Consider the following 25,672-nt stretch of genomic DNA (forward strand, 5'->3'; position numbering starts at 1 on the left):
AATAATAATAATATCTCTACTCCTCATTCTAACTACGAGAATTAGCCCAGAAGTCGGAGACTTGTGCGGGAGAGGAGGCGGCATATTATTATTACGCAGGCCGCATTTGCGCCCAGGAACGACTTATGTTGGTAGGCCCTAACCACCATTCAGTGCAGGAATGAGGGAAACCTGGAAAACCTCATTAATTAGGGTGGTGGTCAAATGCCAACCGGTGTCAATCTCTCACATTGACCCAAGCCAACATTATTCCACCCTACCATACCTGCACAGAGGGTGCCAATCCTCCGTACAAGAATAGCTAATCTACGGTCTACCGGCCGCGGGATTCGAAACCCGGGCAGATAGCACACATCGATTTAAGTGCTGACGCCTTACAGTGCGGCTATCGACCGATCGTGATGAAGAATTTCTCAGTATTATTACTATATTGATTTTCGACCTTATGTACTTTGGACATAAGTGCCAAAAAAATTGCTTCTGTGTCATGACCTTTAATATTGCGATATTCTAGCAATATTAGAAATATTTAAGAAATTTCAAACCCCAAATGACAAACTAATAGAATTGTAGAATTTATATATTTAAATTTATAGAATATTGACTTTTATAGTAATTAATAAATTAAAATTATATCAGTGTTATTGAGCATGCGCATTAAAGATAATTGCATGTAGGTGAAGNGTATTAGTGATACATCCATAATCTTACCATAATGTTTAAATTGAAGTTTTAATATGGGTTCGTGTAAAGATACAGATGACACGTTGAAGACTGATTCGTACAATTTAATTAAAATAAACCTACGCAAAACTTTTGTGATAGACAAAATTTTAAATGATGCTTTACAGCTTCCACCGTACCATTCACATTTAAACCCAATCGAATTAGTTTGGGCTGGTATGAAACAGTTGCAGTATGTAGCAGGAAGGAATGTTAACTTTAATTTTATCTCCCTTGAGATCACGTACGATTTATTTTCAGTAGAAGAATGGAAACATCGATGTCAAGACGCTAAAAAAATTGAAGACTTCCTGTAGACGCAGCCGTTATTATACTCTGCTATGTACAATTTTGTAATTAGTTGACTAGGCGGTAGTGAATGTTCAGATAGTGACTTTTGATGTATTTTACCATTGTATTTTTTTTATTGTAATTCAATAGTTTATAAAACAGTTATAATATATAAAATGTTTTGCATATAAAATTTTTAATCTTTTGTCATTTGTATATCATAGATACACATATTTACAAAGCTTCATATACTTTTTCAGTAGTGACGTCACATACGCCAAAGAATGAGTAAGCCCATAGNTCATTCAAGGAATGTTTGGTTATGGTTAAGAGTACGTCTATAACAAAGCACTTGAAGAAAAAAACACTCGATAAACACACTGACAACAATATTAAACAAAACAAGAGAAAATACGCTAATGACAGCATAATATCAACAACAGTTCAACTACGTATGAGGCTATTCTTTCCGAGCACGAGCATTATGTAAATAGTACACAAGGATCAGATTCGGTCTGTACAATTTCAACTAAGACAATATGTCGCGGGTTGCCTAAATATGTGACGTCACACTAAAAGAGTCTATTCTGAATCACCGTGCCTACGTCTTATTCCTTCTAGTCGAGTGCGATCTTTCTCAATCTCATGCAACTCTGCCTGAGACAAAAACATGTTTGTGTCGTGCACCAGTACGATATTTTGTCGTATTTTCACTAAATCGAAGTTTGTTGTCATAATTTGGTCACTTCAAATTGTTTACGGGTACTTAACTTACAAGAAAAGACATTATTATTTACAATAACCACATTCATTTAATATGTGCAATAAGTTCAAATGATACAATTATCACTAAATTGGTTGTAAGGTTTTAATTTGTACATCAAATCAACAGAAAAAATCGTTAATAACTATACAGTATTCTGATTGTCCTAATTTCAATTTGAACTTACAAATAACAAATATATTTGCTTTGAGTAACTATGTAACAATAATTTGGCTTAGAAAGTTATTATTATTCTTTATTATTATGCACTAAATAAGGACGACATTAAAATGAAACAACTTGTTTTTGGAATAATAATGTTAAATATGCCACACAATGTTTTTCAATATAGACGGACACAAAATTATTTCCCTCTGCTAATTATTTTAAGGCATATTTAATTCTACCTGTTAAGTTCACGTAGTGTTAGAAATAATTTGAATATATGACAATGTGCAATATTTTAATTTTGAAATCTCGTGAACTATACATAGTGGTAAACTATACATTATTATTAATATTATTAAACCAAAGTATTTAAAGTTAAGGAAGTAAATTATAATGACTACCGAAAGTGTACCTATACAGAACCTATAAAAAATGTTATTCTGTTACTTCAATATAACTTTAGTTCTGATCAATCTGACCTAGCCTTAATCTTTGAATTCAAGAGGAACTTTTTTTCATTGTCAGCATATAGCCGTTCCATTTCAGAGAAGTTGATCAACTTAATGTGTCAAATCAGAAGAGGTGAAATCATTAGACGCCGATAAAACTTAGACTGCGCATAATTTTAGTCTGCAGAGACTCTCTACAACTCGCCAGCTGTGTGCAATAAACCGCATTAAAAAATTTTTCAGTTTGTGTTCGACAAAAATTCAGAATGAGTGAAAAGTTGAAATGAGTCGATGTACAGCTTTTAAACAACAAAATAATTCTTACAGTAGTAATTTAGGTTTCTAAAGATTCTCTAAAAATGAAATTAGATACGAAATATGTACAGTGTCCCATTAATAAGTGTCAAAAGCTTAACCATATGTTTAACTCATTAAAATATATTTCTAATAATTTTTATCAAAAGCTCTAATGTTCGACTCGTATTTTGTGCCGATTAAAATAGTTGTAATGAGCTGCCAATGAATTGATGAAATGTCTAAGTAAGGTATGAGAGCGACTATTTTCTTACAATTTTTTTGCTGTACACAAAAAAATATACAAAAATTGATGCTTTTGTCAAGTTAAATTCATGATTAATATATTGGCAATTGTTTCTCAGACACCCTGTATAATTACAGTATAAACAAATGGACGTGTACATAATAACAAAAATATTTTACTCGGATTTGCAAAGCATTTTGAGAGTGAAACGTTTTTTAACAATTCAAGTAATGCGTTTTATAAACAAGCAATATTGACCGAATTTACTAAAAATTGAGCGCATATTTGAATTACACAGACTATTCTAATGCTTTTAGTATGCAAAAAATATGTGCTCAATTTAGTAAACAACATGCTGAAGAAAATATGGAAAATAATAAAAGCTAGTTTATTACAAATATGAAATATTGTTGCGGGTATCATCGTCAAAAATTTTTGTCGATATTAATACGTACTCCTTAACATTTTGATGCAAAATTTGATAATTAAACTAATTGTCAAGAGATTTAGAACCTTCTATTTGAGAATCTTGTTAAGGTTAGATATATAACAATAAACGCAAACTCATCGTACAAATAACATATTACCTTAAACCGGTTCTAAAACTCTTTATTATTTATAACACATTGCAACTAACAAATCGCGAATAAAATACATCTATAATAATTCTTCAAATTAGTAATAGTTTTTTTTTATATATTTATCACGATCTTATCTTTCTTATCTACTCTTATTGCCACTCTGGTAATAATTTCTCTATCCAGCATCAAGAGTGGCTGAATAAAGATCAAAGGGCCCACAACGGAGTGAAATTGCTTGTTTACATATGCTGTGAGTGTAGACACAATCCGAACTGTTAAGTCGAAAACGACCTTAACTTTATCTGCATTACGTTGATTTCAAAATAATTAGGGCTAGGTCAGAATTCCCCCGATACAAAATATAATACACTTAATAAAACTATTCAAGCTTTAACATTGTTTACTGCAGTAACATGTTGTATATATGTAAAGATATATAGAAACACCCTGTATATAATTTATTACATTGACTATAATATTTGACACAACCACGACAATATTTTAACACAAGTATTATAGAGTTCTGAGCAAAATATAAAAAGGTGCAAAATTCAAATTTTTCCTATAGTATAATTATATGAAAAAAAAAACAAGGACATACTTCTCCTCAAGATGCCGTTGTCTGATAAAGAAGTGTTAAGAAAACTAATATTAAATAGGTACTTGAATTTGCTACATTAAAAATTCTAGCAACAATTACTATACTTGTTAAATAAACTTGTTTAGAAATTTTGCAACACTTATTATAAAGAAATATTACTATTTATTATGGTATTTTAGTTGTCTTCTACCTCTTCTATCAAGAAATGGTAGTAATTAGTCTAAAAATATAGAGCTGGTGTTTCTGAATTGGTAAAATTTCAATGTTTAGCCTTGTTTCAATGAATCGCTATATAAACACCCAAACCAAACACTTTTACATTTTCAGCAACCCAGTAATTGACTACTTTGTATAACTATGTTGATATGTAAATAAATCTAGCTTAAAAATCCCATACAAGTGATCTACTTATAACAATTGAGCATGTGATTTTGTAAAACGTAAAATATAGTAGACACATATAGAATTTGTACTATCAGACTTTTCGTTTCGAGAAAACATATAATAAACAAGCAGGAGAGAACTCTATAACGGTAAAAGTTATATACATATACTTGTCACAACCATAGAACAGGAAGCACATAAAGCACTTTATTCGCACAGCCAATCACAAGGCAATTTAGGCATTTTACTAGCGGGCCATGGAAGATAGCCAGCTGTTTTAAATACCCAGTAATCGTAAGACACTTTTGCAATAAGACCTATAAGTAAGAGCACTTCAGCGGTTATTATATAGTATATATAGTCAGTCCAATCTTGCTGACTCTGGCACAGTTTAGTTTGTTCCAATTCCATAATTTTCACGTCCATATTGTCACATCCAATCGCGTCGTAATCTGGTACGTGTTCCAATTTGGACAGTAACCACACCTGCATATAAAATATTATCAAAAAACAATTATTATTATTTTAATAATTTTTAGTTTAAAAATGTAACAACTGTTATAGTGGCACTATTACAAGACGCAAAATTGACGCATGAGGTAATTTTGATGGAAAATAGGTCTTTAATTAAAAATTATAAATTTTCTATTGACTAAAAGAATACAGTATAGGGTATGAATAGAATAGCATATAGGGTAAATGCGCTCTTTTGTCGAAATTTTCAATGATCGTTTTGCATAAATACGGCTGAATCTCATTGATACAGCGCTCAGTTTCCTCCGTCAAAACGTGGGTGATCGTGGGTTTGTTGGCATAAACCTCAGACTTCAAAAGACACCTCCAAAAAATAGAAAAGTTCAACGGTGTAAATTGCATAATCTGGGAGACCAATGCTGATCACCAAAACGAGAAATTACACGACCAGGAAATGACTCGTGCAGTAATGGAATTGTTTCTCGAACTGTATGGCATATGGCACCGTCTTGTTGAAACCACATGTCGTCAATATCCATCTCGCAATTTAGGCACAAGAAAATTGGATTATCATGTCGCGATAGCGAGTACCATTAACTGTTATTGCCTGACCAGCCGCATTTTTGAAGAAGAATGGTTCAATGATGCCTTCAGCCAAAAATCCCCACTAAACAGTGACACGTTGTGGATGCATTTGTTTCTCAACAATCACTCGTGGAGTTTCTGAACCCTAAATTCGACAATTTTGTCAATTAATGAATTCATCAAGATAAAAATGAACCTCATCGTTGAAGATGATTTTGTTCTAAAAATCAGCATCTGCTTGTTGTTCCATAATCNTGTTTCTGAATTGGTAAAATTTCAATGTTTAGCCTTGTTTCAATGAATCGCTATATAAACACCCAAACCAAACACTTTTACATTTTCAGCAACCCAGTAATTGACTACTTTGTATAACTATGTTGATATGTAAATAAATCTAGCTTAAAAATCCCATACAAGTGATCTACTTATAACAATTGAGCATGTGATTTTGTAAAACGTAAAATATAGTAGACACATATAGAATTTGTACTATCAGACTTTTCGTTTCGAGAAAACATATAATAAACAAGCAGGAGAGAACTCTATAACGGTGAAAGTTATATAGATATACTTGTCACAACCATAGAACAGGAAGCACATAAAGCACTTTATTCGCACAGCCAATCACAAGGCAATTTAGGCATTTTACTAGCGGGCCATGGAAGATAGCCAGCTGTTTTAAATACCCAGTAATCGTAAGACACTTTTGCAATAAGACCTATAAGTAAGAGCACTTCAGCGGTTATTATATAGTATATATAGTCAGTCCAATCTTGCTGACTCTGGCACAGTTTAGTTTGTTCCAATTCCATAATTTTCACGTCCATATTGTCACATCCAATCGCGTCGTAATCTGGTACGTGTTCCAATTTGGACAGTAACCACACCTGCATATAAAATATTATCAAAAAACAATTATTATTATTTTAATAATTTTTAGTTTAAAAATGTAACAACTGTTATAGTGGCACTATTACAAGACGCAAAATTGACGCATGAGGTAATTTTGATGGAAAATAGGTCTTTAATTAAAAATTATAAATTTTCTATTGACTCAAAGAATACAGTATAGGGTTATGAATGGAATAGCATATAGGGTAAATGTGCTCTTTTGTCGAAATTTTCAATGATCGTTTTGCATAAATACGGCTGAATCTCATTGATACAGCGCTCAATTTCCTCCGTCAAGACGTGGGTGATCGTGGGCATGTTGGTATAAACCTCAGACTTCAAAAGACACCTCCAAAAAATAGAAAAGTTCAACGGTGTAAATTACATGATCTGGGAGACCAATGTGATCACCAAAACGAGAAATTACACGACTCGTGCAGTAATGGAATTGTTTCTCGAACTGTATGGTATATGGCACCGTCTTGTTGAAACCACATGTCGTCAATATCCATCTCGCAATTTAGGCACAAGAAAATGTCGCAATAGAGAGTATCATTAACTATTATTGCCTGACCAGCCGCATTTTTGACATTAAAAAAAAACAGAAGGAGTCAGTGGTTAGAGACCTAGAATCATTATTTGACAGATAATGTATATTTACTTCCAAATTCTTTTAATTTTTCTAAAGAATGATATATTTTAATTAAAAATGATTTAAACTTTTAACAATACACTCCACTGGCAACATTACTGCAATAGTGTACGTTTGGTTGCCTAACATTCATGATCATGAAAACTGATGAACGTTCAGTAGAAAGAGAAGTAGCCTAAAGAAATTTGCTGACAGGCAACTCTTAGTTATATCTATTTAAAAAGTGGCATGTTTAAATTTGATGCTGAACTAATTTTAGTTTGTGTTTTTGTATACTGAGGTGAAACTAAATTGTTACATTAATAAGCTTATACCTACTGTTACTTACCTTAAACTCCTTTGCTGTTTTACAATCACAATGCAGCTTATTGTGTCCTAAATTTATATAGCGCATGCTGTCGCTGGTACGATAGAATTTTATATTCGACAAAAGGTATGTCTCAAACTGAAACATAAACTGGTTCATATATAAACTTAACTTATTGAAGATATTATCTCACCTCTTTGATTTTGTTATTCTTTAAACTCAACACTACAAAATTACTCATAAATTTTGTACCCTCCATCTGTTGAATGGTAGATATTTGATTATTATCTGCATACAAGAACATCAAATGCTGATATGATGGGTCTCCCAATTCCTGTAACGATGTTATCTGAAATACAAAATAAAATTAAGTGTTCAGAACAGTAGATGGGTGCTTACATTATTGTTTGTAATATTTAACGATACAGTATGTGGTGGTAGAGGAGTTGGCAGGGAAAGCAAATTGACCCCTGAACAGTTTACAGCGACGGAAAATATGGGTTGCTTTCCTAACACGATTTCCATCCTGTAAGGTTGGCAAGTACAATTTTCAATACAGTTTTCCTCAATCTGCAAAATATAAAACACGCAAGATGTGTATACATATAATGAAAACGACACCACAATAATGAGTGCCTAAAATCAACTAAAGGAAAAATGATTTACTCCTAGGTTTTTGTGTCCTAGGTTTTATTTACGTGGTATATAACAAAAGATAGCAAATCAGTTTTTTCACCGTTGGTTTTCAGCAAATCAATGCAAGAGCTTTCATAAATGATTACAGGCCACGTTACCGCGTAGCTTAGCCAACCAACATTGCAGGATTAGTACTGTCAACTAAAAGTCGTTAAATATTAAGGTCATTAATGTTAATGCTTCATTTACAATGAACAATGACAAACCGTTGAGTCCAAGCACGAGATAATGCAATGGAGAAAATGTCGTGAAAAATTACACCAATCATCTGTTTGTGAAAGAAAATGATGTGTTTTAAATTAGTCTTCATCTATTTTTTTAATTTTACTAATATATAATTGCCAACGCAAAACGTATAAAATTACTGTTCCCAATAAAATTAGTGGTCACGTGGTTTGTCATCATTTATGAATGCTCTGTAGTTACCTCAAGCAATCCCTGTACTTGTGAAATTGGCAACTTTTCTGTTGAGTTAAACCAGTGGAAGGTCTTTGAGGACAAACAAAAAGTAACATCCTCGTTACTGACATTAACCTCCCTTTTCTTTAAAGTGTCTAACAAACTAGTGCAAAGCATATAAGGATTATCTGTAAGAAAATGTATATATTTAACAAACTAATTTAATTAATCAATTGTAACAATTACAGTAATTCTTCTTTAGCAGTCAGTAATTATAAAATTTATGATCATTTCTACCTGATATGTCCAATATAACTGATCCTTCTTTTTTGAATCTAGGGACACTAGTCAGATTATTATGAGACAAATCCAAAAAGCTAAGGTTGAACAGGTTAACTAAGGACCTCTGTGCAAAATTCTTAATTCCATTTGACGAGAGGTTCAGGCAAGACACTGACGATAATTTGGCGAACTCTCCTACTAAGCTATTGATTTGGCCATCTGTGATTGTCATGTATTTCAGTCTTTTCCATACGGGTTGTGTCACATTTAAAACGTCCAACGTTGCATTTCGTATATGTAGTGCCTCTACTTGTCCATCTACAGTGATATCTGTAAAATAAATATTTAAATGAATAATTCAAGTGGTCGTGAATTGACATTATTAAAATTCACGGTTCAAAGTTGTTAGCAATATTATAAAATTAATTAAGGTTTGGTAGCTACATCGCAATTTTCGTAGAAAATATGTTCGGAATAGTAATTACACTTCAACTGTGAAGAGAAATATCCGGGGAGACTGAATCAATTAGTGATCTTAAACACTTTGATCTTCTTCAACAACTCATTCAACACAATACATCGAGGCAGTTCGTGAGCGCCTTGCTGGGAGTTCAGAAATATCAATTCGGCACCGTAGTCAAGTATTGGATATTTCAAGAAACTCTCTATAGCGTATTCTCACAAAAAATTTGCATCTTCATGCTTGCAGAGCGAAGAGAGTTCGGTGAATGGATTATGAAACAAGAATTTAATACATTTCAAGTAGAAGTTGAAGTTTTGGATCGTGGATAATTTGATTTTTTAAATTTAAAAATGTAAAATATATTTAACATTGGCAAATGCAAATTTTCTTTTTTCTTTAGATTTCATGTCCCTGGGAGTTTATTTCTTATAGTTGGATAGATATTCAATGTTTTTCATATTTTTTGTTGTATTTTAACGTTAAAAAATTGATGCCATCTTATAATTGAATTTTTAAAACCAAAATGAAATGTTTGAGCATCGTTTAACATAAATAAATATATCCTAAATATTACTAAAGTATTTACTAGAGTGTATACATAAATTTTCTGACAAGGCATCCAAAATATTTGAAAATATGAATACATCGAATGGTGAAATCTTTTTATTTATGATTTATTGAAACACAGGTAAATAAAATACATTTGAGCTCTGAAGATAGGATGCGCAATGCAATGGAATGGGAACTATGGGTGCATTTCCATTCTGATTTGATTGATTGGCGCATTTTAGGGCTCACGTGTTTGCCCAGTTGTGCAAAATACACAGAGAGAGAATGTAAATAGGTAGTTTCAAAAATTAATTCTTTCTTATAATAAATAACACAAACCCTTCCTATTAAAGAAGTTACCAAAATACATCAGGAAAAGTAAAGGATTTCTATTTAAATATACAGAAATATAAAGTCAGAATCAGTTTCAAATCCAATAGGTTTTCTAATATATAGTAAATGTATCCGCTCTGTCAACAAAATGATGTCCAGCGACTATAATTTTCAAAGACCTTGTTCATATTTACAATTGCACCGGAAATTCTTCGTTATATCAAATAGAGCGTTTATATTCGTATTTAAACACACAAAGCTCACTGTAAAATATAATTAGCATTTCTGAATCAATTAGTTCTTCCAAAATTATTGTTCTGTTAGTAAAGCGAATTCCAAAATTCACGTAAGAAGTAATTTTGTACACAGGTAAAAATTGTAAATTTTTTACTGGTTCATAAAGTATGCAGTATAGAGTTATACAGGATGTCCCAGACTACCCGTCCACCCCTTCTAAAATCTAAAGTACATGGTTATGTGAAAAGTGGTTCAGATGAAAGTTACTGATCTTCAAGGGACACGTATTGCCGTGACCTTGGAAATGTCACAGACAATGTCACGGCAATATGTGCCCCTTGGAGACCAGTAACTTTCATCCTTCGAGCATATATTACTGGAGGTAACATGCCATTGCGAAAAGTGTGGCTGAGTGTGCGATAGAGACAAACAGTATCTGAGTACACTCTGTCTCACTCTAGCACGCACGTGATTGTTTGGAGCATTCATTTCCAACATTCAACAAACTCTCTTCGTTCGTGGTCAGAAGGCTTCAGTTCTTGAATCAATTGAACTTTGTATGCATGAATATGCAAATCTTTGAAATATTTGAATTGTCAGTTGTTACGCTGTCATTATCTTCAACACTTTACAATACAAATGGCGCAAAATTCAAATCTTGCGTGAACTACTTAGTATTCCCATTTATTATGCCACAGCGAAATGAAAATGTGTTTTGCTCTCTAGCGCCAGTTTTAGAATTTATCTTCAATGAAATTTCATGGGGTCATAAAAATGATTATTTTGACATTTTATATTTCCAGTTAATACATCACTAATTTTTTTACAACATACTGTATATTCAACTTACTTGCACATGCTAATCCTTCTGTAAGGGTAAATTTGTTTACGTCACAACAAACAGCAGCCCTTTTGATGTCTTTTAACTGGTGACATCTGCATAAATCGTTAGGACGGCATTCACTGGCAGGTTGATGGAAGCAGCGGTGTTCAGAGGTACTATCATGTTCTGCCAAAAGGCACCATGTGGGTATCACGATAAGTATGTAGAATATAAGATGCACATACATCTGCAAGATTCATTGTATACATTAAATAAAAACAAACTATTTAAAATAGTGAATTACATTACAAATATTCCAATTATATTTCTGAAAGCATCGATTGCATTTTAGAATAGTAGTAGTATTTCCGAAATGGTAAGTTTAATTCCAGGTTAATTATATGCATTTCAGAAAACGTCAATTGCATTTCACAGTAGTCATTTTTAATTCAGTGCAACCTAAAGTTTTTAATGTACCTACCTATTTCAAATATTTAAAATGTTTATGTTTGAAGTCCATTACAGATATCAAAACACGAGACAAAATATTTTTTGCAAGTGAAATGAACTTTACATTGTAGGTAAAAACTATGTTTTGTGATGAAAACAAGTCTCAATTTTGTATTCCATTCTACGAAATATAATATATGCCCCATTCAGCATTGCAAGAGCGTTCGTCAGCAGCATCACCAAATATCGACCGATACATATACAGAGTGTACCAAAGTATTTAAAAATAAGAAAAACTAAATCTTTTTGCAAAACCGATTTATTCTCTTCAAAATGGTCCCTTCCGACTCAATACAGAGACATGATCTAATAGCACTTTGAATTAGTATTTTAGATCGTCGACCGGGATGTTTTCTGGATGTTCTTTTCCGTAAAGGTAAAAGTCTCAGGCCAATACAGGGGGATGTTGATAGTTAAAATGCGATCTTTAGTAAAAAAATCGTTCGCATGTGTCGATCGATGAGATGGCGCATTATCGCCAACTTCTGCGCTATATTCTGGCCGAATAAGACAAATACGATGCAAGAAACATTTCAAAACGCAACGATAGAATTGTGAAATAACGATTTGGTTCAGTGGAATGAATTATTTGTAGACAATGCCCTTGGAATCGTAAAAGCAAATCAACATTGTCTTCACTTTAACTTCTCCAAACTAAATTTTTTGGGCTTGGTTTCTGAATCATATTGAAAACATTTCATCACCAATCACAATGTTGTAAACAAAGTTTTACCGGTGCGGTTAACCAACATGTTGCTCATCATTCATGTCTGCCACGGGATAAACGATCATCATCATGTTTCGCTAAAAGTTTTGCCAAGTTTAAGATAGAACTTAGTATTAGTTCTTTGTGCGATGCTCATTTTTGTACATATGACACAATCAGACGCAATAACTCCGCTTCTATTCGCTAAATGTCATGAAATTTTGACAGTACATGAGTAAAGGACCTACCTTCCAGACACATGAAATTGTCAATAGATGGACGCACTAGAAATACCTACGTTTGAATGGTCCTCTTTACTTTGGAACGCATTTTGCATTCATACAATATGAAACAAATTTTTCAATCACAGTAATGATAATAAAATATTCATTATTTTATTATTATAGCTTTATGCAATACATACATATGAACAGATAACTAGGAATGCACGAATAATAATAACATTAAAACTCAGTAAATGTCTGAAATATATTTCGTTTTCATCTGGAAAAGGTGTAAACTGTTATAAATAAAACCGTTGTTTTAAGAAAGCCAACAATATAAATTAATAGAATTGACAGTAATATTTCGCCTATTTAAGTCTACTTTTAATATCCTTAACTAGATCAATTTTGGCGAAGTATCTCATCTGTAAATATAAAATTTTCCAGGAAAGGTCTTGGTGGGTTTGGCAATGCATAAACCGCGATATCGATTGTGATAAACTTTGCGAATATTTAGATATTTGAATATCTAATACGCCACAGACGTAAACACTAACTAAATATTTAAATTAAGCTCTCCCGATATAAAACCATCTGTAACAGACTGAAGCGTGACCTAGACGGAAAAACAACGTTACACTACAGCGCGAATTGTCCGGAAACATGCCGATGTAGAAACTTGTTTCGACATTTTGACTAACCGTTGTCAATTTTCCTTGAAACGGAGACCACCTTTCTTACATCTGTCGTTGATAAAGTCGCCACCAGAAAGGTTGTTCGTCCGTCGAGACGTTTTTTTTATTTCCGGAAACAGTTTGGGGAACGATTTATCCACAGGGATTAAAACATAAGAACTAGAAAGGCTGGCAAGTCCGCTTACCGGACTTGACCTTTTCCCAGAGTCTGCAATTTTCAGTCCGAGCTACAGCCTGACGTCCGGTGCGTAGAGCAGCAACGCGACAGCCCTACTTCGTAGGACACAGTCGTATTAGAATTTTGTCTTTTTATATATTTTGTTTCAGTCCAATCTTCAACCATAAATTAGATTAGATGTAGTACAAGAAATGAAACGTAAATTTAAAAATGGCGTTTTAGTTTCTCGGATGTGAAATGCCTTCTCTCATATACGTATACTTTCAAATGTTTCTGAAAATGTACAGGGTGTTTCTTTATATTTAGCACAAGCGCTATTATCTGATTATTCGCGTGGAGTAGCTCTGTATCAACGAATGGGGTACAAATTACAATCCTCGATTTTTTTTGCACAAATACTCTTTACACTATAGGCTAACTTCTCTAGGAATACTGAAATATACTACATTTTCATAACAATCACATATGGACTTGCCAAAACACTAGTTTTCCGTCAATATAGGGATGGGGATTGTCGCAGACATTCCAATTGGTCCAATCGCTCTTCCGAACAGGTTGACTGGAGAAACTAATCAGAAATTTCTTGAAGAGGATTTGCCAACACTGCTTGAAGAGGTTCCTTTTTGTTAAAACAACAAACATTGTTTGTGCACGATGTGCAGTGTATGAATACTACACATCCAAAGGTCTCTAGACCTTATTTTTTTAGTTAAGTTACAACCCTACTATAATGAAATGCATTCCAATTTGATGAATACAGTAATTTACTAATTTCCGCTTTCAAAACGATAAACATAAAACTGAATTAACCACACTCGCGTGTTCATAACGTATGACGAGAATAGCCATGCTGGCTATACCACTACTACTATTTCAACGAAGTAAACAATTATTAAGCACAACACACTCATGATAAGCACGCGGTTGCAAAACTGTTGGTCTAAAAAAGGATCATAGATTGCCGTTCGATATATTTCGAACAATAGTTTTGCAGCCAGTGCATCATGGTTGATCATGTTTACTTTGTTGGAATATGTAAAGTGAACATACTACACCTACAGGTGAATATAAACTTTTACGTCACGACGATCACCATTCGCGATCACGTGGCAATAATTCTCTTATTAATTTTATATTTCATATGTACCAATTAGCAATTAATAAAAAATAATACTGCAATAACGTTATAATAATATGATTTCCATAGAAATACATATTATTTCCTGATGAAATCTCTAACGTACTTTCATTTGCAACGTCACATAAACTTCACAGAGTCTTAAACGTTTATTTTGGTACGTTCAATAGGAACCTTTTGTGATCTCTTAAGTAAAAGATGAAACATTGAAAAGATTACTAAGTATCCAGTTGAAACAGTTCTATAAGGCCCCCTAGTTTAGTGAAAAGTTGCTAAAGTTATTTTGATTTATTTATATAACACACTATTAAAATTATTCCCAGTAAAAAAATTGGATATCATATCTATTACCATTTAAAATATCAGACAACTTTGAATTTTATTAAATATAAAAAATAGTTTTCTGTTTACCTGCTTATCTACTTTACACACTCTACACTTTTGTTTGAAAATTAAATTAAAAAAAAAAGTAAAATAAACCCCCGTACTTTTCATGATATGATTCAGATTAAACATGGGGGGCTTCAGTGGCCATAAAAAAATCGCTTTCATTTTTCTCAGTACGGATTGCATGTGAAAGACTGAAGTTATCTATTTGTATAAACTTTTTTATCAGTCTAGCTATGTATCGTCCCCAACTGTTTTATTTAGGGTACATGAGGGTTTCATTTAGGGTAGGTACGTATATGAAGGTATGTACTTTTGTAAAATTTCACGGCATCAATTTCATATCGTTTAAAATATCGTACATTTTACACAACTTTTATAAAAATAAGTTCTTTAGTTATGTTCTAGCACCAAAAAAATAAACTTAAACTTGTTTTTGGTGATGAAATAAACCCAATATAGCTACCAAGAATATTGAACTAAATTGTTCAAATTATAATTGTTAGTGTTAATTAATCATATTTCAATTAATATACCATCAAAGTTGAGAAATTTATTATTACTCAGGCCAAAAATATACACTGTTAAATGTAAATCGGATTTTTTTGAAAACGGTTCGATTTATCAAAATTAAAAAAAGAGTACCGTTTTTAATAGCATATGGATCAATATTTTTAAAATTGTTAAAAGGTGAAGTTAAATAGTAGCAGTTCCTACCCCTTAAACAACATGTGGGAATTGGATAACGTTACATAAATTAGTGTCATGTCCCTAAGTCTAAGTATAAAATATGATTAAGATATCTCGAATAATTTTTAAAATATCTCAAAAATATGGTATCTACAATCCCCCTTTAATCCCATTTTCTAAAAAAAATTTGTATAAATGGTACCTTCATTTTTTTGAAGTAGGTACTATCCTTCCCGGATATATCGAGACACAATTTAAAATCACACTGTAATTTTAAGAAAAAAATTAAATATATATTTTTACATTAATTATTATATTATTAATTATTGCATTAGAAATAATAATACCAGAAAAGTTATTGTTAATATGCACACAATCATTATAAATATTTTGCCATAATGAAAACATTTGCGTATAAACAATAAATATTTATTAAATTATCTCCAATCTTGATTGTCCTTGAAAATTTTAAATTCATTCTTGAAATAATTTTGTTACTCAGTAAAACTGAAAAATAAAATAATGAATTTAGACTCCTAAATTTAAGTATCTCTTTAGTAAACTCCTTCACTAATATTGTTTATATTATAATATCCGTACATGCATAATTATTAATAGACAAGAACAGAACTGGGAACAGGAAGTTATTCCAATACCTAAGTGCAAATATATATAACTACAAAATCAATAAGTTAAAAATAAGTCCTTACCTTAAGTCATATTCTCCTTTCTCTTCAATACTACTCAATATAAATTCTTCACGATCAAGCAACTTCTATAGGTATTTTATTTATGCATTTTGTTTGTCTTTTTGTTATTAAATTTCATGATAACCTAACCTTATGTACTACTGCTACTCTACTGCAAAATAGAAAGTGATAAACAAATGATTACAAATGCCTGGTTTGATATGCAAATATTGTTACAGCAACTTGTATTAATGTTTGCATAACGTAGAAATATTTATGCCCCTATAATTCAAGGTCAATATACAAATTAATTAGGTTTATTACTGCTAATGAGATTAAAAATTTTACCGAGTAAAAAAAGGTTCCCTTATGTCAGTGGCGTATCCTGGGATAATTTAAGATTTTAATTAAGGAACTGTAAAATCGCGCCCCCTTAAAAAAATAAAATTTTTAGAACATATTCAAAATTATAATGGTTTACTACTGTCATCACTCATCTAATATCATTTTCGACACCTAAACTAGAAATGTGATTAATATGTAGTTATGGAATATTCAGTAAAACCAGTTCTATTGTATATTGTGCAATGATTTATTATGACATGTAAATACCATCAACTCATTCCAGATCAAATTCAAACCAGTATGGAGATGTTTGGATACTTTAACTAAGCTAAGATGTTGGAGATAATCCTAGTATGGTCATAATCTTATTTCTCTTTTGGCAGGTAATAGAAATCCAGAAAAATCGATATAATTTGAAACTAGAAGCCATGCAACGGAACGCTATTCCGTTTCAGAGTTTTTTCTGAAGAAGAGAGCGATATGTCTGTCGAAACGTCAACCGACGACGTGGTGATCAGTCCAAATTGTTCAATCATTGACAAAATTGTAGGAAAACCACAAATCGAGCGAATTTCAGTACTTATACGATAGTTTTTGCCCTTATAATAGTTAACTAATTAAGTTTATTTCATATTGTGACTATATTTATGATAATCTTATTTTATACTAACATCAGCTGTAGCTAAAACTGCTAAACTAACTTACTCAGCGTTTAGTAATTTCAATTGTACAACAATATTGACATATACTCAGGATACTGCAAGGGATCATATGTTGCACCTCTATTTCTATTAAGAAAATAATTGAACTCAAATGTTTCAATTCCTTTTTCGTTAACATTTGAAGAATTGATGCTGTTTCATATCAGAATCCTCGTCTAAACTACAATTTGTATAAAATATTTTTTTCTACGACAGGCATTTAAGAACTTCACCAAAATGTTTTGAAACAGATATTTGCAACTGTCTCCAATTTTTTCTTCAATTTTTTGTTAATAGTAAGACATAATATTTATAACAAATAGATAGGAAGTACTTACAGGTCATTACTGTGTATCTGTTTTTTATTTTTTTTTTTGGGAGAAAGTGACAAACATAGATTTAAATGGCAAATAAATTTATTGGGTAGTTGGAAAAACAGAACCTAGATTAAAATCGTAAAAACGTAACAATAACTAATAAGTGTACTAAGAATTTATAAATAATTTTATTTTAACCATCTTGGATCATCAGCAACAAATTTTGCAAACAAAATTTAGAAATTTTCTGAACTAAAACCTATCTTCGCAATTTTTATGTGCTCTTACGACAATTTCTTTACATATCTCTGTCAAAAGCAATGTTATTATTCGTATACGTATACTTACATTTTTAAAAGAGTTCTAGCTGGACTTAACAAACACTCGCACTTTAGTTGTCAGAATACGGTACAAGCTTTTGTTCGTCAATGGAAACATTGTTTTCAGAACGGAGCCTCAGGAGACCTCCAGCAATAATAGGCTCATAATTCACACTGAACAAACGACGGTAAAATCATTAGTAAATATGTACCATGCGATATTGACCAACTGATAATTTCTAATCCTGAATCTTCGACCTCGAAGTTCATAGGTCTATGTCACTTTTATTGATTCAACAATTTCCTCTTTATGTCGCTTGTGGTAGAGAATTATTGATGAAAATGAAAAATTCGCGTGAATTTTATATTTCAACATCACGGCTCATAAAAATCAATAATTAGGATTTTCAGTGACGAAGTGTTTGGTGGATCCAATGGTTCTTGCAGGTTCATGAAGGAGGGGGTTCTGATTTCCATATTCCTCGTCTCCCTTGTAATCATCATCATCATCACCATCATCACCATCATCATCATCATCATCATCGTCATTCGTTTTCACTATGATCATCAAGAAGTCTCTTGTGGACTTATTTGATGTTAGAATTTCTCTTCCAACCTTAGCCTTCTAATTAGATTATCGTTGACTTCTCTCATATCTTCCAGACGTGGATCGTTGTCTCCTCGTCCTCCTGGTAGAACTTACTGTGGCCTATATTACTCAGATATTTGCAGCAATGTCCATCTACAACTTTGATCCAATAGATTCACCATTTACTTATATGGTGGCCCTTTACAGAACTCTCTTGCCTCTGTCCAATAGTTTCTTGTTGTGATCTTTGGTTATTATTATTCTCCACCAATTCATTTGTGAATTTATTATTAAAGCGGCTAGTTTTGAAAAGGTTTAGGCATTGTAAATAAGCCTCTTAGGGCTAATTTAGTAGCATTTTCGTTGCCTCGATGGTTCTTAAGTTCCAAACTAGAGTCTAATGTCATTGTTTTAATATACGTGTCCCAGCCTAGATTGATTTGACATGAGACTTAGGTAAACGACAATTATTTAGTATTTCACTTTCTTCTTTAATTCCAGAAGACTAGGGTGTGACTTTCTAAGACTAAGAGATGTTAACCTTCTTCTTAGCCGCTCACCCTCTTGCGTACCGCTGCCTTAAATTATTAAAACACAACGTGTGACTTAAATGTAGTCATATATGTATAGACACATTCAGACGTTATTCTTGCTACCAAAAAATAAATTAGTATACATACTAGCGTACAACCCTTATGCGAAGTTTTACTGGTTGCATAACGCAATATTGAAAGGCATTGAAATGATCGGTCATAGTCGTGAACTCCGAACACTCGCGTTTAAATTTCAAACAACACCGGGCGCTGAACTTTGCCGGCTGCCGGTTGTCTAAGCTTTTCAAGATTTCCAGCCAGTTTATCGTGATCGTTCAGGGTTGTGTTAGTGCCCTTCATGCTGCTTTACTGTTTGACTGTTTATATGAGGAATTACCCCGTTTCTCTTATAAATTTGGAGATATGTGACAGAAACTAACATTTATTTGACTGTTGATTGTGTATTGTGATTGTTTCTTTTCGATTTGGTGAATTATTTTATACGAATAATGGCAGCAATCGCTTTAACAATTCTTCTCTGCATATTAGGTACGTATGCGTAGCTTCGTCTTTATACTACCATTTTCAATAGCAAACAAACAAGTATTTTCATTTTAAATATGCATTTTATTGATACTTTTGCTTTTATTACAACCACATTAAAGAATTCAATAATTAGTGTGGGCAAATAATTAGTGAATAAGTAAAAACTCAGTCCTGGAATACCTAACTGTATTTATTTGATTATAATAATTCCTTTGTGGGCAGTGATTTTCACAATTAAATAAATAATCTTCAGTTTATTATACACTTTTATTTTTATAAGATCTTAGCTTCTTTTATAATACTTAGTAGTCAATTAATTACTAGTGACTTTATGGAGCTCTTCAATGTCCATTTTTTCCCAATGGAGTCAGTAATATGAATGAAGTTCTTTCAATTGAGTAAGGCATTTAATTTTTAGTCAAATTAGTGCTATTTATTCAACAGATACTTTTAGCTTTTTGAAATATGACTTCAGTATATTAAACTGTGTTTAAATTTTCCTCAAATTGTTTCATAGAGAAGCACCAGATTTAATATAATCATCTGAAATATTGTTAATAACGAAGATAAATTAATTAACAGCGAAGAAAAGAAGTTAATGTAGAACAGAAAAGATTATCAATCTTATTTGGTTAGGTATAAGGTAACAGCGTGTGAAGTGAAATTGTCATTTATTTGATCATGGTAACTTAGATGTAAAAAAAAATTTTTCCTAGTAAGTATGTAAGTACTTAATTTCTTTCATCATAAAACACGCTGGGTCACATTTTGTTAAACATCGATTTAGAAATTGTATTTACAACCATTAAGTATTGATTGCATTGAAACTCCTCAGCAAATTTAATGACATGATAATTCTCGAGCATCTTTGAACATTTTCTACAGATAGCGGCACTGACATAATAGAAAATTATAATGTTTGGTTTGGATCCCCTTTTGCTCAATAGATCACCCGCCACTGTTTACATCGCTATAAATTTACATTACAGCACGACTTTGTTCTTTTCCTCTGTGCTTTTTTTCTATACAATGGAAGCGGAATTAAGTATGAAGTATTGTGCATCCAATTAGATTTTTTGTAGTGTGAATTGGAATTGTAGCTCGCCAAATTCTAATGTGGACTCGTCACGTTCGTTGTGGTTTAGTGAATATATACTACACTTGAATATTTTGTTATTAATTTATTTATCTCGAGATATCCTAACCTAAAATTGCGGAAAACACAGTTTTTCGATGTATTTGAGGTTACCGCGAGGAATTTGTTTTCTACAAACCTCGTTGTGGCACCATAAGGTACTACTCTTCTTGTTCTTCAAAAGCCATTTTGATTCGTTCCTCTCCTAGAAGTCGTTTCATGAAATTGATTAGTTTGGCGTATTCTTCGATATTAGGAAATTGAGTAGCACCAGGTTAAGAGTCAAAAAAAAAGAGAAGAACCAAATTACCAACACCTGAATTCCCACTGGTTCTTCAGTCGAAAAACTTAAGAATCAGTAGAATTGTTTGTATTGTATTCTCAGTTTAAGTTTTTACCTGATGCTAGTCAGTATCTGATTGTCAAAAATGAATTTTGAAGAAGAACAATGATGTGTAACGAAAAATTGTGTTTTTTGCAGGTTTAGGTTACGGTAAACTTGATGTAATCGAGTAAATATGAGCATCGAAAACTTTCTGGAGTATACGAGTAGTCTGGTTTCTGGTTTAAAGAGCATATCATGAAAATAATGTCCCACAGGTCTCTATTCAGTAAATCTAAGTTCCAGTAATCTATCGAATTCAATACATCTATTCAAAAAAATAATGAACTATATCAGTTTAATGTCATCCTCATTTTATCGCTTTTATACTTACACGTAGTTATGTATATCAAATTCTAAAATAAAACGGAATTTAGAGCTCTGTATTTGCATCTTTGCTTCTAAAGCTACTAATCAGCAAAATTTTTCATCAAATGTTAACGAAATTATAAAAGGATCTCGCACAAGTTTTCTATTGAATTCATTATGAAATTTTTATAGGAATTTGCTTTAAATAATACCAGACTTATGTTTAAAAAATAATAATTCATGTAAAATAAAAACATTTATAATAATTGGGTATATCAAAAATAAATTTGAATATTTTAATAATTTTTTATTGTAAATTTCTTCATTTTGAAAAGATGCGTATATTTTATGGCTAAAATCGTAAAAATTGTGGGCGATTCTGAGTATAGTTCATAAAAGTTTATGTATCCAGGACATGGTGAAAATGGTACAGTCACATTTTATTATAGGATAATAAAAATTAAACAAATAAGATAGGAGAAAACTCAGTTAATTCATAATAGATAATAACATACTCGATAACATACACTCTGCCTTAACTTTTATTACAAATATTTGATAAAACGAGATACTGATGTTTATTACCTACTATATTTAACAGATTACAACCCTCTCCTCATCTAAAATCGAAGAGTAGGTACTGGAATATATGATAGACTGAATATTATGGTTGAAGCAATTAAGAAGAAAATTAGGTAATTTAAATATTATAAATTGCGTAGTTTATTTGAATAATGTGCCTATAGAGTGATACAACAATTGTCTCCTGAAGAAATGAAGGAAGGCTATTACATAAAAAAAGACGAGGGTGTCTTGTTATACACATTTTTGTCCAGAAATGTATAAACGGGGATGATAGTTATTATATTTTCTGCAATATCTTAAAAGTCTCTCAAGGTTTTTTATTTTTATTTCAATTTAGGATTGTGGCATCTAAACAGTAATAAAGATTTATTCTCGTCATTGTTATTTGGTCACATCATTGCATTTACCTTGAAATGTCACATACTTTGAACAATTTTCATAAAACTTTTAGCGAAAGAATTGAAATACATTATCTTGACAAAATTTTTTGCAAAATTTAAGGAATATATTTTAAGAATACGGTCCGAAAATATTTATAAAATTAAGTAAAACATTATTTCCATTGAAAATGTACAGTTATTAATATTTTATTACAGATATTATTTTCTTGCGATGTAACACAAGACTCTTTATGTCACACTATTTCCATGTCTCTTTTACATTTTGATATTAACCCAATAATCCTTACGTATGGGAGTAAATTAGATATAAAGGGAAATTTGTTCTATATAAAACCTATCCGTGAAATGCATAAACAATTTTTGGAAGGACGATACTGTGTTGAAAATGAAAACCAAGGTCACAAATACTGATCCAGGACAAAACATTGCGACTGGCATAGAATCATAAAGCGTTACTTGAATCTTCTTTCTTAGAGCAAAAGATTTGATCAACCAATCCGGAACATTATAATCTTTTCAGCAATCCTAAGACTCACACATCTATCATATAGGTACGAACGATAGGAAAATCTTGTTATATCTTAATAGTCCTTGTATACTGAAATCTTGAATAAAGCTTCTATTTGGATATATACAAAGAATATACTAAGATCCAAAGTTGAAGGAAGTAACATGTAGATATATTACCATACCTATACAATTGTGGCTGGCTTCTTTAATACCTAGTGTATTTATTTTTTATTAATTTATTATAATGAAAGAGTATTAGAAAAATAGGGTTTGCTATATTAACAACATAATTAATTTTTTGGCCTTATTCTCATCTCATATAATTTTAATTGTTTGAGGAAAATATGTCTACAATAAAGTCTGTTAGGCCACTCATTAGAAAAAAATCAAGCCAACAAAGAATTTCAAGGTTGATACAAAAAACAAATCTAATTTGTAAAGAAAGCTCCTTTGTAGTTTAAAAATTAATTTACTTATTTTTTTTGTATTTACCACATCACCATAAAAACTTACTTATTTAAAGTAAAACTAATTCTGCAACTGACAATGTTTAACGTTACTTAATTGTTCCTAACATGTCTCATCAAGAGCGGTTTAAAAAAATTATAAATTTAAAGTGTCTTTTAGAAGCTTCGATATAATTGACTGTATTTGGGATCCGCTCTATCTACCTGAGCAGAGAATTAGATTCTTGCGTAAATGTTATGGAATTCAGGGTAACATTTTGTGCCCAGGTAGAATTCGTTTACTCTCAATGAACTGAGAAGAGAAATATTATGCTTCTGTTTGCTTTCCATATTTCCACAAATATTTTAAGTATGATTATCTACAAGAATACCATTGCGTAATCTCGAAATCACATACTTATTTGAAACTCATTTCTAATACCTTAAAATTAAAATTAACAATACCCTACTTTTGCCATTCGTTAAATAGCTCGAGACTTCTAGGACAAATAGGATACCATTTTCATTAAATTGTATTTAGCCCTTTTAGTGAATATGAAGAAGAAATCTCGTCGAAACGAACCAGCTTGATTGGCTTGGCATACAATTGTTTTCAGTCAAGTTCTTGAGGCAAGTTTGTTGACTAAGGGAGACACTTTAAAATTATTCTATTGTTTAGAACTGATGCCAAAAAATAAGAAAATGTGTTCAAAGTTCTCTTATTTTAATCAAATGTGTTTTACGTTTTGTGTATATTATGGAGAAGAGAAGAAAGAAGGGAAAATAAGCGAAGGGAGACTAGGCGCAGTTATAGACAGTTATATTGTATTGGGTACCAGAACACAAAAAAAATGAGAAAGTCGATGAACTTGCTAGTAAGGGATCTGAAACAAAGTTCATTGGTCCGGAGTCCTTCTGTGGGACATCTGCATGTGAAGGAACTTATAGAGTGTACTTTGCAGAAAAGAACGAATGATAAGAAAAAATCATACAAGCTAAAGCTTGTAGACAGTTCGGTTTGCCGAGGATGTGACTTGTCGGATGAAATTTCTCTGCAGATCCTGGACCAGTGCCCAGAATTTGTACTTAGTAGAATGAAGCTTCTGGAGAAACCCTTCTTGAAACCCAAGGAGCTAAGAGAAGTGTCAGTAGGGAAGCTTTTGGACTTTGATAAAAGGACCAAGCTACTTGCTGAATAGGATTGAAAAGTGGGACACACAATAGACCTGATAAGGTCGCGCTGCTATGGGACTTGAACATAATTTAACCACAGGAAGAAGAGGAAGGATGAGTAAGGCACAGTTACAGTCATAAAGGTAATGGAGGCGGTAAGGAGGACAACATCAGGATTATAACCATTCGATCTGGACCTGGGATTCGTGACTTTCTTCTCAATGATGGGACTCTCAGTCCGTAGAACAATTTGAACATTATTAAAAACTCCATTTTGAATCAGTCAATATACAAATTTTGATTGACTTTCTTCCGACAACAACAAATATGCAAACCACAAGCTGGGTACCTTAGCATCAATGAAAGGCAAACAAAACAATAAACGAAGGTAGATAAAAGAAGGACGACAATAGACCAAGCCAGAAAAGTAACGTTTGATGATAACGAGGAATTATCTGAATCCCATATATCAGTTAATTAAGCGGAAGAAGGTGATGATAATGGTTTTGTGAAAGATGTTTGTGATATCTTAACAAATAAAACAATATTTATTATTTAGAAAATATCTTCACTGTGGACTATCTGCTTCGATTGGCATTGAATTATAACCTGCAGTGTCAAGTTAGCAACTAAGACCGTTCGTCAGTTAAACCACCAAGTATAGACCGGTTTGTGACTTATTGGATTAATATGTCGTGTGTGAGACAACAGATAAACGATTCAGTTATTTCAGTGTCTTAACTCAAGACATGGAGTGAGTACACACGAGACATAGCAGAGTACTACATCTAAGAATCGTCGGTGCTACTTAATGTAGTGTAACGAGTACTATGAAACCACTATCGTATTGGAAGAAACAACTACTCCGTGGACTATCTGTCCCGACCAACATACAATTTTAATCGGGATATTAGTCTGTACAATAGTTGTTTCTTGCAATATTGTCAGTTCAAATTATTTTCACATGCATA

At 32.0% G+C, this 25,672-nt stretch overlaps 2 protein-coding genes across 3 annotated transcripts in view; one reads left to right on the top strand and one right to left on the bottom strand.

The window, feature by feature from the left end:
* Positions 1-5,822: 5,822 nt before the first annotated feature.
* On the bottom strand, positions 5,823-18,213 carry LOC108905183 (protein halfway-like). Of its 2 annotated transcripts, none has more exons than XM_023455881.1 (8): positions 18,121-18,213; positions 11,220-11,439; positions 8,803-9,117; positions 8,533-8,693; positions 7,810-7,980; positions 7,604-7,759; positions 7,432-7,548; positions 5,823-6,447 (listed from the first exon to the last, which is right to left on the bottom strand). In XM_023455881.1, exons 2-8 carry the CDS (start codon positions 11,437-11,439, stop codon positions 6,169-6,171), a joined length of 1,419 nt encoding a protein of 472 aa, XP_023311649.1. In that variant the 5' UTR covers positions 18,121-18,213; the 3' UTR covers positions 5,823-6,168. The 2 variants fall into 2 exon arrangements, with proteins under 2 accessions (XP_023311649.1, XP_023311646.1); XM_023455878.1 differs by lacking the exon at positions 18,121-18,213 and adding an exon at positions 16,431-16,575.
* A 1,314-nt stretch (positions 18,214-19,527) lies between these two features.
* LOC108905184 (inactive tyrosine-protein kinase 7-like) overlaps positions 19,528-25,672 on the top strand; it is a 64,604-nt gene continuing 58,459 nt past the window's right edge. The window contains exon 1 of the mRNA XM_018707971.2: positions 19,528-19,763. Within this exon, the coding sequence (XP_018563487.1) occupies positions 19,724-19,763 (40 nt within the window). The 5' untranslated portion in view covers positions 19,528-19,723. The remainder of the gene's footprint in view (positions 19,764-25,672) is intronic.

The sequence above is a fragment of the Anoplophora glabripennis genome, unplaced genomic scaffold, assembly GCF_000390285.2.
Source record: "Anoplophora glabripennis isolate ALB-LARVAE unplaced genomic scaffold, Agla_2.0 scaffold54, whole genome shotgun sequence".
In the NCBI taxonomy this organism is placed as follows: Eukaryota; Metazoa; Arthropoda; class Insecta; order Coleoptera; family Cerambycidae; genus Anoplophora; species Anoplophora glabripennis.